The sequence below is a fragment of the Branchiostoma lanceolatum genome, chromosome 5 (assembly GCF_035083965.1).
Source record: "Branchiostoma lanceolatum isolate klBraLanc5 chromosome 5, klBraLanc5.hap2, whole genome shotgun sequence".
Lineage (NCBI taxonomy): Eukaryota > Metazoa > Chordata > Leptocardii > Amphioxiformes > Branchiostomatidae > Branchiostoma > Branchiostoma lanceolatum.
Genome location: NC_089726.1, coordinates 3109968 through 3124085, shown reverse-complemented (window position 1 = coordinate 3124085; position 14118 = coordinate 3109968). Strand labels below are relative to the sequence as shown.

The following is a 14118-nucleotide window of genomic DNA, read 5'->3' as shown; positions in this document are numbered from 1 at the left end:
TCAGTGTTGTATTGCAAAGTAACACAAAAGAGGCTGTTGTACAATTGACATCCGCAAGAGGCATTTTTCAAGTGCGTTTTAATTACAGCGGACTATACCACTTCCGAAAGGGTATTTTGTAGTGTGCACTCTTATCTCAGATCATCATGATGTTGTTATTCTTTTAGTAATCGTTTAACAAATTCTTCCAAAATTTTTGTACGCTAAAATCTGTCAGTTTGAGATGACTGTCTGAAGAATTCCACAGTGAACTACAAAAAAACACCCCCGCTTTTAATGATGATGATGACTGTCATGGCGGCGGTGTGGTGCAGTATTTTCTGATCCTCCCACAGTCTACCTTTCTCTGGTCGCCTCTCAGCTTATCGTCCTCAACATGACTGATTCCGGCGCTCGGTCGGCGGTGCCGCAAGTCGGCGAAGGGCTGGGCCGCGCCATGAGCCCGCAGCGGCGCCCGTTCTGGAAGAGGAACGCCCCCAAAGTGCCGGGCAGGTAATTATATGACGTGGTCACTTTTCCTGAACAGAAGCAGTGAAGGTGGAAAAGCCAGTTCGTTCAGACCCTTGTAGTGCCTAGTGGCACATAGGGCAGCAAATGTCCTTGCTGTTTTTGTAGCAGGGTATATTTTTACAGGGAGGGGTCGCTAGCCCTCCCCCTTTAACTTGACTGAGGCACCTCGAACACGGGACCCCCATTCTTACGTCCCTTCCGAAAGACGGGCATGGGCCCAACCAAGATGTTCTGACCCTGGGACTTGGCCCAGGATTCAACCGAGGTCTTTCAGTTGGCAACTAATTAGATTAAAGTTGGTTAGATTAATACTTTCTTTTGCAGCCGTAGTCTTAATTGTGGTCTTTGCACCTCTTTACTAGTAGATGAATAGTAAGATTAATGAATGATTGTACAATTATTTGTAAACAAAGAATAGACACATGATGTAAAGTTAACACACAAGCTAGTATTACGGTCAGAGATGACAGTTTCCACCCCTGTTACCCATACTGCTTTTGCGACCCTTTCTGTTCCATATAGAGATAAAAACAAAAAGCAGCTGAGCTTATGGCAACACTTCATATTTCAATCACAGAAATTTATTATATATTATATCTCTTATGAAAAATCAGGACTCAAAATCCATTGTCGGGAATAGGTGCACTGTTGAACCTACCTACAATTTAGGGTGCACAATGCAACATAAAGATGAATGCCTGAAAAACCTAAACCTTACTGCTCCTCTTCAGAGCTGGAATCTGACATTTTCTGGCTAACTTTAAACATTACAAGTACATGTGTGTAATATAACATTATAAATGTGTTTTTTTTCTGACACTGTATCAAAAATATGCTGTATACTATTACTAGTGTACAATAGTACATTATTAGTACCTATAAATATATGTAACCCTACATCTAGGTGTACTGGTGCACCCGCACATAGTAAAAAAAATCTGGTTCACAGGTGCACAAATTTTGGGTGCACAAAGGTTCCCTGTAAAATATACAACATACTCTATTCGAGAGTTATATACAACAATTGCTATAGCATAGGCTGTTTTGGTGCCTACTAGTATTTCTAAGTAACAAAAATTGTCATTTTTTTTCAGGTCTGTGCAAGCAAGTCCCATCCGGGAGAATCTGAAGGACCAAAAACCAAGAAAGACTTTGTCATTTCAAGATTTCGAAGACAACACCAGCGATGCTTGGGATGATGCTGAAGATGAGATCATTGCGCTCTCGGAGGCAAAGCTGTCTTTCGAAAACTTGTTACCTACTAGTGCACCAGTGAACCATGGCAAAACAGCAAGCAGCAATCAGGCGAGCTTGCCCCAACGGTTAGACGAAATACCAGGAGAAAATACAGGTCCTGTAACAGGAGGTATGCTGCAACTGTTGTCTAATGTCATGATGACGTGTTTATTAGCTTTGATGAGAAGATTTTATTTTAGGGTCTGTATGTGTGTGTGTATGGGATAATGTGTGTGATTGTTTCTGTGTGTGTGACTGCTAGTACATGTGCATGTGTATATGTGTGTGTTTCCGTGTGTGCCTGTGTCTGGATATGTGTGTGTGTTTCTGTGTGTGTGTGTGTGTGTGAAGTTGTGGATGGATCTTTAAAAGGGACAAGTTTGCCTACAGCAAAATTTTCATTTCTTACTATCTGTTTTGGACATAATAACAGTATCTAATGATTGTCTTTTTACCATCCTAGATTTTCCTACTCAAAGTTCGACAGTCAAGTCAGAAGAAGCGTCGTCGGTCAGTCGACAGAAGGGAGTTGGGCCGGGGGTTGGGATCAGACAGAGTATACCTGAGGACTTCACACCCCCAGTCCCCCCTCCCGCACACCCCCCTCCCACGTTACCCCCAGCAGAGGACACAGCGGAGTCTGGGGACTGGAACGTTGCCCAATCAGAGAGCAGACCCAACCCCCCCTCGCGGCTCAGCAGACAGTTGGGCAGACGACAGAGTGACGACAAGTCCCTGAGCGAACGGGAGGGAGTCAAGCTTAAAAAAGTCCAGGAGTTTATTGCAGGACCTAATACAGACTTAGGTGAGTAGTCAGTTATTTCTATCCCTGACCTTAAAGGTTTGATTTATTTATTTATTTGTCTGCTAAGAAGTACTGCCAGGGCTACCCAACTAGCCGAAGGCTATTACAGAGGGTTAGCCCTAGGAACAATATTTAAAATTCAATACAAACTTTCACAAAGCGTGAAGGCGTACACAAAACGTAATACTAAAATACATAGAAGAAACAAAATTAACAAAAACTTGCACAAAATTAAAGCGCATATGGGAAAAAAATGCACAAGACTAAGCAATATATAAAATCGTTAACAAAGCCAAAACCTTATAAAGTTTTTGATGGTTAAGGTAGTCCCATAGCCGTTTTGAGGCCATGGGGGCTGTGGGTTGTTATCAATGTTAATCTACGTGTTTAGAAGACTGGCAGTCGACATAGGTCAAGTGAGTATTTAAATCACTGTGTCACAGTATTGCCAGTATGCCCAACCCTCCTTCCGCTGACTTATAACCTCCCCAACTGAAGTCAGGTAACCATTTCTGCACCTGGGTGGAGTAAATCCTATATGTATATTTTATGACATATGAATGTTGTAACTTGTAGTAGATTAGACTCTTCTTAGTAAATGAGAGGGGGCTCATTGATGAAAAGCATGTATTAGCTTTGACCAGTTTATGATAACAACGTTGAATCTGCATGTTTTATTTAGATGCGCTGAAGAAGTTGGTGTGGTCAGGCATACCCAGAGAGGCCCGGCCGACTGTGTGGAAGTTGCTCAGTGTAAGTGTGCTGTCTAAAGTTTGTTGCTACAAGTTTACTTGAATGTGTAACCTTGTCAGATTCAACTACAATGAATGACTTCAAAGTCTGGTTCCCCGTAAATGCAGGGTTGAGCAAAGAAATAAGTCTTTAAAATTTTGCGCCAGTGAAAAGTTGATTTGTACCAAGTAGATTTTTTATGTACTTGCCCTATAGAATCTGTGAATTTTTCAAAACTTTTCCAACCCTAAATACGTAGTATCCATGGATAAAATTTGTTTAGTCAGTCTATAAAGGACAAAATACTTAGATGCCTAGGGTTAGATATACATGACTGTATCATTAATTTTGCAGATTATCATGTACAAACACTTACTCATCTGACTGAAATCTTTGTTATGAAAATCAGAACTACTTGCCTGCAAATGTTGAGAGGCGGTGTATGATGCTGGAGAGGAAACGTGAGGAGTACTTCAGGTTTGTGGACCAGTACTACCCCAGCAGGACACAGGAGATACATGTGGAGACATGGAGACAGGTAAAGACAGATTTTCTTTGAGATGCACAAAGGCTGTGAAGTGTTGTTTTGTGTTTGTGTGTGTGTGTGTGTTTGTGTGTGTCTGCATGTGTGTGTGTGTGTATGTGCGTGCGTGTTTGTGTGTGTGCTAAATTGCATGAAGGGGATAAGTTTGCCATCTTTGATTGCCTTGTTTAGTCTATGGCAAATAGGAAAGCACTTTTCTTTTGCCAGGGTGGCTGGCATTAGCATGAAAGACTACATGAACATGCCATGTATGTGACGTCATGCCTTTTGTTATTGTGTACATTGTATGTATGCAGTAATACTCTAAAACTAGACTGTAGTCTTGTAGTAAAAAAAACTAGACAGACTCTTGACAATTGCTGACAATGTGGGCTCTGTTACAACGTGATGATGTTGGCAACTCAGGTCAGACTCAGATGGACTGTTATGATATTTAGTATGTGGTCACCGAATGAGCATCTGCATGTTCTAGTGCTATGTGTCGATGTTTTATTGTGCTTCATGTGTTATTGCTTTTAAAATGTTTTCTCTGTTTTCCTGGTCTCACTTTGACCAGATCCAGGTAGACATACCTAGGATGAATTCCCAGCTCCCATTTTTCCGTCAAAGTTCAATTCAAGAGGTGAGACCTGTTAAATGGGTGCCCATGTCAGGTCCATGGACTGTTGGAACAGTAGTGGAATAATAGAACCATGATACATGATTTTCCCCGTGGCGCAAGTGGTAACGCAACCCTGGGGCTTGGCCATGATGGCTGGATCAAATTCTGTGGATCTGTGGGCCTGAGTTTGATCCTAGGGTCAGCCCCAGCTCAGGCATGTTGTAAGGGATTGCATTTGTCATTTTGTCATAAGCCTTAAGTGCCAAACCTCTGCACATAATAGAACCCAACACACTTACTAGTATCGAAAAGAGTAGAGATGCCCCAGTGTGCTTGGTTAAACACGCAAGTGAAGAAGCAATGCACTAGTAGGTAATTATAACGATAAAGCGTCATGCTTTGTCCTCAGTCTTATGTTCAACCGTTTACTGGAACACTGAATAAAAAGTAGAAAAGCAAATTGTTGTGATGACAAATTTGTCTCCTAAGTTCCACAGTCCCTGGACCTCCCATGGAAGTTAGAGATGTGAACCGCCTCCCAATCATCTACTCAATCCAATGTTGTTTGATTGTTTGTTAATTTTTCAGATCCATATAGATATCCCACGGACAAATCCTCTCATACCTTTATTTCAACAGAAGGTTATACAAGAGGTAGGAATATTACGCAAGGATGCACTTTTGACTTAAGTAGTACAAAAGAATTTTAAAAAATTGATAGCAATATAATGTTAGTTCGTCATCTTCATCTTTATTTCAGGAAATTATAATGTATAAGGCAAGTCCATGATTTGTAACTACATTGTACATGATGTTTGTGAAGAAAATGAGGTTCCTGTGCTGTTGCTGGTAAAACAGATGTTTTGTTGCTATTTCAACAAGTATTTACAGGTTTGTTAAAGTGAAAATTTAGGCCTGTCAAAAGATAGTTGAATTCACTCTTATGTCTGCAAAGCGGCTCATACTCGCAGTCTACTGCCATATAGCTTTAATTGCTGTAACACTTGTGGAATTGTCCTTGTCTTTTGACTATTCCCACATCACTGCCTGCCTACCATCATACGACAAGGCTGTCTCCATCGCCAGCTTTTTATTTTTTCCCTCCCACTCATTGTTTGGGAGCCCATGTTGTTACTTTTTCGTTGTTGAATCTGCCATTTTAAGCGTGCAAAATGATATTTTTATCAGATGGATGGGGTGACATTATTGTCCGTCCGAACAAGCAAATTTCTATACCAGGTCCTCGAGATGGCATTGTTCCAAAATCAAAAATTGCGCGATTTTGACAAGCGTCTCCCAATTTATAAGCCTTTTGAACATATCCATGTGGATACAATTGTGAAAATTGCGTGCCTAATGATTGTTCATTTTGCCTAGTGAGTGTCATCCGACAAGGCTTATAAAAGTTATCTTGTATCTGATTTAGAGCCGAAACTGAGAATGTCACATTCCGAGTGCGGACATTTTGTTTGTAGAGGTCATGTATTTTACTTCTGCGTTGCATGGGAAAATTCACAAAGTTGCGCAGTTTTCTAGCACAATTTTAATTTCTTGCACAGGTTGAGATACCTGCTTGACAGTTCACCCTCCCTCTCTACTGTACATTAGACTATTACTTAAAGTGACAAGTTCTGTTTTCATTGTCTCATTTAGATCTATGAGAGAGTGCTGTTCATCTGGGCCATCAGACATCCAGCCAGTGGCTATGTGCAAGGCATCAACGACTTGGTCACACCCTTCTTTGTGGTGTTTCTCTCTGAATATACAGGTACAATTATATAAATAACGCAGAAGTTTATTGCAAGTTCATGCCCGTGGGCTAATTGCAAATACATGGTTAAAACATAGGGAAAAACATAGTTACATGCGTCAGTAAACTGTGTTTGACTTTCTTGTTACAATAGGCTACTGGTACTAAATACAATTGTTGGCTATATCTAAACTATCTTTTTCTAGAATTTGTGGGTTCTGTGATTTCAAGAGAAAGGTAGCTTTTTGTTCATCCGTGAGTGTGTAATACCATAATGTATATAATACCATAATGATTGAATTCATTGGTTATATCATGATGTCTTTTATATCTTAAAAAGCCATGTTGACATGGTCAATGCAGCAAACATTGTCTCTGCAGTAGAGACCATTCAATATTCATTCAGGTGATAAATTGCTAATAGATTATCAATCCTCGTGCTAAAATTTACTGAGCGAGTGAGTGAATGAGTGCATGTTTGTGTAATGATTGAGTGAGTGCGTGCATGCATGAGTGAGAGTGATTGTGTGAGTGTTAGTGCGGTTGTTCAAAACCTCAACTGGCTAACGAAAGAAATATTTCGGTTAGATCTGGATGTGATAACAGAAGACTTTGATGCGTCACAAAACCTGGACCCAAAGGCCCTCAACGCCATCGAGGCCGACTGTTTCTGGTGCTTGAGTAAACTGCTGGATGGGATTCAGGTTGGTCTCAGCTGTTTCACTGCCAACGTTTTATATCATCACTCTACTTTTTTTTTATCATCTGTACCCCCCTGAGAGATAGAAGATGCAAATTCTGTGATCATTTATATGTTGAAAACGATACACATTTTTTACTTCGCTGTACCTTGTATAAAAATGAGTGGCAATTGCTCACTCACACTCAATCACTATCTAGTTTAATGCTGTTTAAGACTTTACAATTAGACAACAGATGTAGGAAAATATAGGATATATTTAGTACTTGATGTCATGAATTTGAATATGCATGAATATGCAATAAAGATTATTGTTATGACCATCAACAACTTCATTCATCCATTCTTACAAGGGAAGGGTTCTGTGGCTGGTTAAGCAGGGTTAATTCAAAGCCTGTGTATGCCATGGAATAGCTCTACATAGGGGGATGATATGTATTGACAAATGCTGATGTTATCACACTGGTCCATAACTACTCTCTTCCAACTGTTCTGCTGCAGGATAACTACACATTTGCCCAGCCGGGGATTCAGCTGAAAGTGAACAAACTACGAGAACTCGTCAAGAGAATAGACGGTGAGACTGTCTCTTACTGCAATAAAACTTTAACATATATGTGACTCAATGCACTATTTTTTTTCTAAAACTTGAAGGGCTGTAGCAGGTAGGGCTGTAACATATATATATATAAATGGTTTATTCAGGAATTGACACATACAGATATTAAAACAGCATTGCAGCTGATGTTACCTTCTTTCAAGTAAACCGGCTGAATTATGCAGTCTTAAAATTAAAAGTACAAAAGAGCACATTCAAACAATCGAACAATCAGAAAATATATACAAAAGACAAAATGTACAACCAACTGTTACAGTAGCATAACATATAATATACATGTATAATGAAAATAAATGTATTACCAATCTATAGCATGCTCTTTTGTGTGCCTCTATCCCAAAGAGAAGTTGTGCAAGCTTCCATGAATTGCCCAGGTAATTTAAGAAGCTTTTATTTTTATAAGAAGCTATGGATTAAGTTATTAGATTGAGCCTGAACACAAAAGCATTTCTATTGTTGTCGGAGACTTTGAAACTATTAATACAGACATTTTGGTGTTGAACTGATACTAGTGATAGAGCTGTAGCTCACATGCCTTCATCCATCTAGTATTTATGAGGTAGCATTACTGACGAATTTCATCATTATTATTAGTTAGTTTATAGAAGGAGGGCTTAGAAAAGCCTCCCCGATTGCCCCCCTCCTCGCACTATTGTTATACTTTGTATATTTCTTTGCTTCTGTTTTTTTATTTGTGCAAACCAACAAACAAACAAAACATTGTCTCTGTATCTCCCCAGCCCCCCTCCATGCCCATCTGGAGGCCCACATGGTGGAGTATCTGCAGTTCGCCTTCCGCTGGATGAACAACCTCTTGATGAGGGAGCTGCCGCTGAGATGCACAATACGACTATGGGACACTTACCTGGTACGTTCCAAATATAGGAAACTCATGGCTTATTGGTTGTACAAAGACATCAACGGCCAAGCCGAAAGAAGTGAGGGCCCCAAACCGCGTAGGGGAAATGTAGTTAGTTGTAGGGTAGTGCTAAATCGAAATTAGGAAGTAGCTGGATATTCGAGTTCATGCATGTGATGTCTTTAATAGTGCGTCTGCTCTGTGATAGAGGCTTATTGGTTGTACAAAGACATCAACGGCCAAGGACTGTGGTCTTGGCGGCTGGCGGTTACAACACAAACTGCAGTGTAGCATTTACGTACAGTATTCAATTTGGTAAATTTACACAATTCTGATCGTTCGTTAAAGAAGCGAAATTGCAGCAGGGGCGGACGGTGGTAACATTGAGCGGGAGGCGAGCCCAGCCGTACGGACGGCGGATGTCGCGATTATGAGGGTGGCACGAGCGGAGGTCGAAGGTCGCTTCCTCAGCGTAATTCCCTACGATTGGTCGACTGACCAATCCTACTATTATTCAAGTAACTGGATAGAATTTGGAAACGAACAGACGTTTCAGACAGCGTCCGCTGTCTTTTGTCAGTGACTTAAGGACAAAGTGGAAAACCAGATTTTACACATTACCATAACTCTGAATCAATATGTAATAAGATGATTCAGTAGAAAAGGAAGACAAGGTTGTATGCAAAATATATGAAACTGCTACCAGCGTAGAGAAAACACATCCCCCTCCTCAACATCCTAGTTTGAGATATTTCTTGCACTTTTCTTATGTTTATGTAGGTCATTGCTAAAGAATATATGTGCACAAGTTATTTAAGGACAGAGATTAAAAGTGACACAAATCTCCTCGATCACCCCACGCAGGTATGAAAATAGGTACCTGACTTTGGTTGGGGAGGTAAAAGGTGGTGGAAGAAGAGGGTTTGGCTTCCTCTTCCAACACCGTGCCCAATACACCCCACTGCCTCTACGCCCTCAAAAAGGATATGGGACTACCCTTACCCTTACCTACACCTTTTACCTTTACTTGTGTGGTATGTGTGAAGATGACATATTCATATGTGTTGCAGGCGGAGCCCCAAGGTTTCTCCTCGTTCCACCTGTACGTGTGTGCGGCCTTCCTCATCAGGTGGAGAAAAGATCTACTCAGGGAGAGAGACTTCCAGGTCAGGCTCTAGTCTAAGATCTCCATACTTTCTTTAGTTTGAAGGAACTCCTTTAACACTGGTAAGACCAAACCTTGAATATGCTGCAACAGTTTGGGATCCATACACAAAGAAGGATATAGATAAACTGGAGAGGGTGCAGAACCAAGCTGCCAGATTCTGCACGAACAAATATGACAGGGGTGCTAGTGTCACCAAAATGAAAGTAGATCTGCAATGGATGCCACTTGAATACAGAAGGACAACGTCCAGACTTTGCATGATGTACAAGATGACTAATAAACTTGTGGACGTACCGACTGATAAGTATCTAATGCCAGCTCAGAAGAGGACTAAAAATAGTCATGCTTTTAAGTACCGGAGTTATCAGCCAATGATTGATGTGTTCAAAAATTCATATTTTCCGAGAACCATAGTAGAATGGAACTCCTTGTCATCAAGTACTGTAGGAGCATCTTCACTAAGTAGCTTTAAAGAACGGTTACAGTCAGATATGCAAAGACTAGGTGACCGTTCAGTGTAATATGACCAGCTGCTGCCGTGCCGCGTGCCTGCAAAGCTGGTGTGTTACGCCTAATGGCGGTTGTACCGGCTATATAGATACAGATACAGATACAGAACACTTCGTGTTACCGCGTTAAACAAGGGGGCAGTTAGTTTCCCATGTACCTCCACCTGTTCACTTGGAGCCCTTTTTTTTGTTAATACATGTATGATTGTGATGAATTCTTTTTTTTTAAATTTCTTTTTATTTTGTCGTGTATTCATGAAACTATGGTCATGCTTCTGGAGTTGAATACCCCCTTTACCATATAAGTCTCTTGGAAGCAGTTCTTTCAACAAGCTGGTGTGTTCTGCCGAAGGGCGGTTATACCAGCTATACAGATACAGATACAGATTACGGAAGAAAAAGTCAGCTTGGGTTTTAAGAACATTCAAATTGTAACCTGAATCAAAGTTGGACTGTAATATTGATACTTACCCAAATTTTGAACTGATGACCTCCAGTCCTCACTGCTTCTGCGACGTCACGTTATGCAGATAGAACACGTGATTCAGTGAGCTGTGGATCAAAAGTTCTAGAAAGTCTATGGCACCCCCGTCAATATTAAATGTTTATCAATGTGCTCTGTTTCAGGGTCTCATGCTACATCTACAAAACCTTCCCACAATACACTGGGGTGACGACGAGATTGGCCTGACTCTGGCGGAAGCCTACAGACTGAAGTACATGTTTGCAGACGCACCAAACCATCTCAACCAGAAAAAGAACACATAGCACGAAAGTCAATCTTTGAGTTGGTAAATTACATAGTAATGAGCAATAAGCTGTTCTCCAAGTCAAAGAATGGACTCTTTCGAATTTTCGACCCCTTTTCGGGTCTTCATCAGCTACATTTGACCCAAATGCTTTTTAGGCATGTGTGACGTCAGCACTGAGTCAAAGTTCATCGGAAGCCTGTAGCGCCCCCCGTTCCGGTTGAGAGAAGGTTGGTGCACCCTGATGTAGATGGCCTCCTTTACTCCTTTTCAAATTTTGGTGGAAAATTCCAGCAAGTCGATTCTTTGCGTTGGAGAACAGTTAGTTTCCCATTAAAGAATACATAGTATTTCTACAAACTACTTGGATATGTAGATGGTATGAGCTGTCACGTGCAACATCTTCATGTGTAAAGTCCTTGAACCTTCCTTTCCTAACATTGTCATGTCCGGAGATCACTTGAATAAAGCCTGACTGTCCTGAGCTCTTCACTCTGTCCCATGGCTTCCTTGCTGTCCTTGCTTTCAATGCGCCAGTTGTGTAGTCGACTCATGATCACGGTCAAGCTATATGTCTTGCCACATGTACATGTATAAATTATACATATTATTTAACACATGCTGAACCATTTTGTGTTTAAAATACCAGGAGGCTAAATGAATTTCAAGGTGTACCATACATTTTTCTTGTTTATTCAAAGTGAAGAAAATAAGTTCCATCAAGTAAAAATGCAGGGTAATAAACAAAATCAGAACAACAAGAATTCTATCATATGCAGTTCATCCCTTGCTTCTTACTTTTTTCCTAAATACCTTCCTGCTTATGTCTTTGGGGAATGGCCAGGTATACATGGCCACTTTAATTTGGTTTGATTACAAGCTTGTTTGGGCTCTTTTGTGGAAAACTTTTAGATGCAATTTGGCCCTCATGTAGAGCACCAAAAGGTGGAGGACCATTAAAGCCAGGCCAACTGACTTTTAAAAAAAGGAATTTAACAGTGAAGTTAAGGGGCCTGATGTTGCCATAATGAAGATTAAAGGTGGCTTCTTGACCATCATAATTATGTACATATAGGGTCCATACACTACCTTTTGAAAATATATTTTCCATTTCGTTGATAATGTTTTAATCAGATAGTTGTCACCCGTACTAACAGGTACAAATGTAATTGCATTTCGTGCAATTATCAAGTTTTTAAGGTACACCCCCCCCCTGAACAATTAAATTTAAAGTCATGGTTTGTTGAAACAATGTTCTCACCAACATTCCCAGTACATGTATATAGAATGTACATTTCACTAATAATTGTATAAAAGATTATACTTTATTACTTTGTGATAGAGTACACAGATCTATCTAGCACTGTTAGATACCGCTGTGTGCATCAATGGCATCCCTTTGCACAAAAATTCAAATTTTCTGTTTAAGTTGCTTTCATTTTTGTACGAATTTGACTTGATAGCCATAATACAAATGATTTAAACCTTTATGACCAGCAACATGTTTTCTGTATTTGCTGTGGAATTACATGTTCATTCAAAAAAAATTGGAGGCAGTTGTAATATAGAATGCGAATGTCCATGTGGGTTCAGTATGTACAAAGGAGAAGTACATTATGTATGTAAGAGGGTGACTGCAAATGCCTATAAGTTCGCTGCAATTTTATTTCTGCTTAGATAGAAAATGAATTGTTCGCAGTGGTTTTGATTTTGCAGTAGCGCTTAAGTCACATGCTGTACAGTAATAAAAACCGGTTTAACTTCGAACTGCAAACAGAAAATCACTGCAAACATTAAAGACTTACTGTTACAGTAACAGTAATTTGTCCACAAACAATATTCATAATGTTTTACTCTCTTGGCATCAAAGACGCAAGAAGTAATTACATTTTTTTTGTTATAATTGAAGAAGTGATTATTTTTCTTCATTTGATTACTCTTCTTCCCTTTCAATGGGTGTATTCTATTATGCCACCATGAATTGGAAAACCTCTGCTCGATGGACCTGGCAATCGTTTTATTTCGCTTGTGCAAACTGATAGGAACTTGTTGCTCACAGCACATTTTGCATTAAGGCAAAGCAAACATTATGGCATAAGTATTTGGTAAGAGATGGCCACTCCAAATAAGTTCCAGACTTGGTTAGGAAGTAAAAGGCGGTGGAAGGAGAGGGTTGAGCTCAGCCCCTAAACACGGTTGGAAAGCAACCTAATGTACAAGATTACTTGAATGTACCTTTTATCTAATGATATGTAAAATAGTTGCTAAATTGAATAATTTGTGCATTTTGTATCAATCCTTGATGCTATATGAACCCGTTGTGTTGGTCATGTATACAAATGTATCCTGGTGAAAGGGAATATAAATGTGGAATTGTGCAAATGCATGACATTGTACATTAAATGATGACAGATCAAAAAATTTCAACTTGCATTGTATGTATCTTTAATTTCTGTGAGAGCATCCATCTAGAGTATATATGGCCTCATGTTGCCATACCTATGATGATATTCACAGATCATTGTATTCACTATGTGTACATTTATGTGTAGATACGTGTTTCCCATTGCTGGTTGCTTGTCAATTTGTACATACTTCCTTCACAGTGACACAGTGTAGTTTTGACAGAACAGGGCAGTATACATGTACGTGTACACTCAAAGTGCCTCATGTCTTTACTCTATGTAATGTCTTGTCTTGAACTACCTGCAATACTGAAATAATGTAAGATTACCCTTCTGTGAACTAGTTTTCTTGTCATACTTGTACATCTATAAGTCTGTAAGGATATAGTGATAATTTACTCCTTTAAATCAAATGGACTCAAAGGATGGAAAGGATGGAAAGTTGTTGCCATGTATTATTAAAGCACATTTTCAAACTGAAGTTTTATACCAACAACGTGTCAGTTCTTCTGAAGCGGGAAGTGCAGAATTCCTGTTTTATTGCACGCAAAACGTCATCATATGATTAGGACATTAAACTTCCTCTACCGATGGTTAGCTCAGTCGAATTGTACACTTCATTTCACGTGTTAGTTTTCCTATCATGGTGATGTCATAGACGCCCTGACGGCGCCATAGAGCTAGAGGTCCTGATGACGTCTTAACTTACCTTGCAGGGTTGACTAGCCTGGAACATACTCATTAGTTAAAAGTAATTGTTGTTGTAGTGTCGCCAATCAGAACGGTTAGCAGTACAGCAGCGCCCCATGCAGATTGGACTGGAACTGCATGTCCTCTACTGTCTATCTTCACAAATTCAAGTGCCTCTCAGTATTGCTTGTTCCCAGTCATTTTGACTCCAAAGGATACTAGTTACAGGTTTGCGATATTG

At 40.0% G+C, this 14118-nt stretch overlaps 1 protein-coding gene across 2 annotated transcripts; it reads left to right on the top strand.

The window, feature by feature from the left end:
- The first annotated feature begins 287 nt into the window (after positions 1 to 287).
- LOC136434430 (TBC1 domain family member 22B-like) lies at positions 288 to 13668 on the top strand. 2 transcript variants are annotated; one of them, XM_066427220.1, is made up of 12 exons: positions 288 to 492; positions 1605 to 1876; positions 2210 to 2551; positions 3234 to 3304; positions 3693 to 3821; positions 5017 to 5082; positions 6082 to 6196; positions 6767 to 6882; positions 7380 to 7455; positions 8238 to 8365; positions 9427 to 9522; positions 10661 to 13668. In XM_066427220.1, exons 1-12 carry the CDS (start codon positions 377 to 379, stop codon positions 10799 to 10801), a joined length of 1668 nt encoding a protein of 555 aa, XP_066283317.1. In that variant the 5' UTR covers positions 288 to 376; the 3' UTR covers positions 10802 to 13668. The 2 variants fall into 2 exon arrangements, with proteins under 2 accessions (XP_066283317.1, XP_066283316.1); XM_066427219.1 differs by lacking the exon at positions 5017 to 5082 and adding an exon at positions 4384 to 4449.
- The last annotated feature ends 450 nt before the right edge of the window (positions 13669 to 14118 follow it).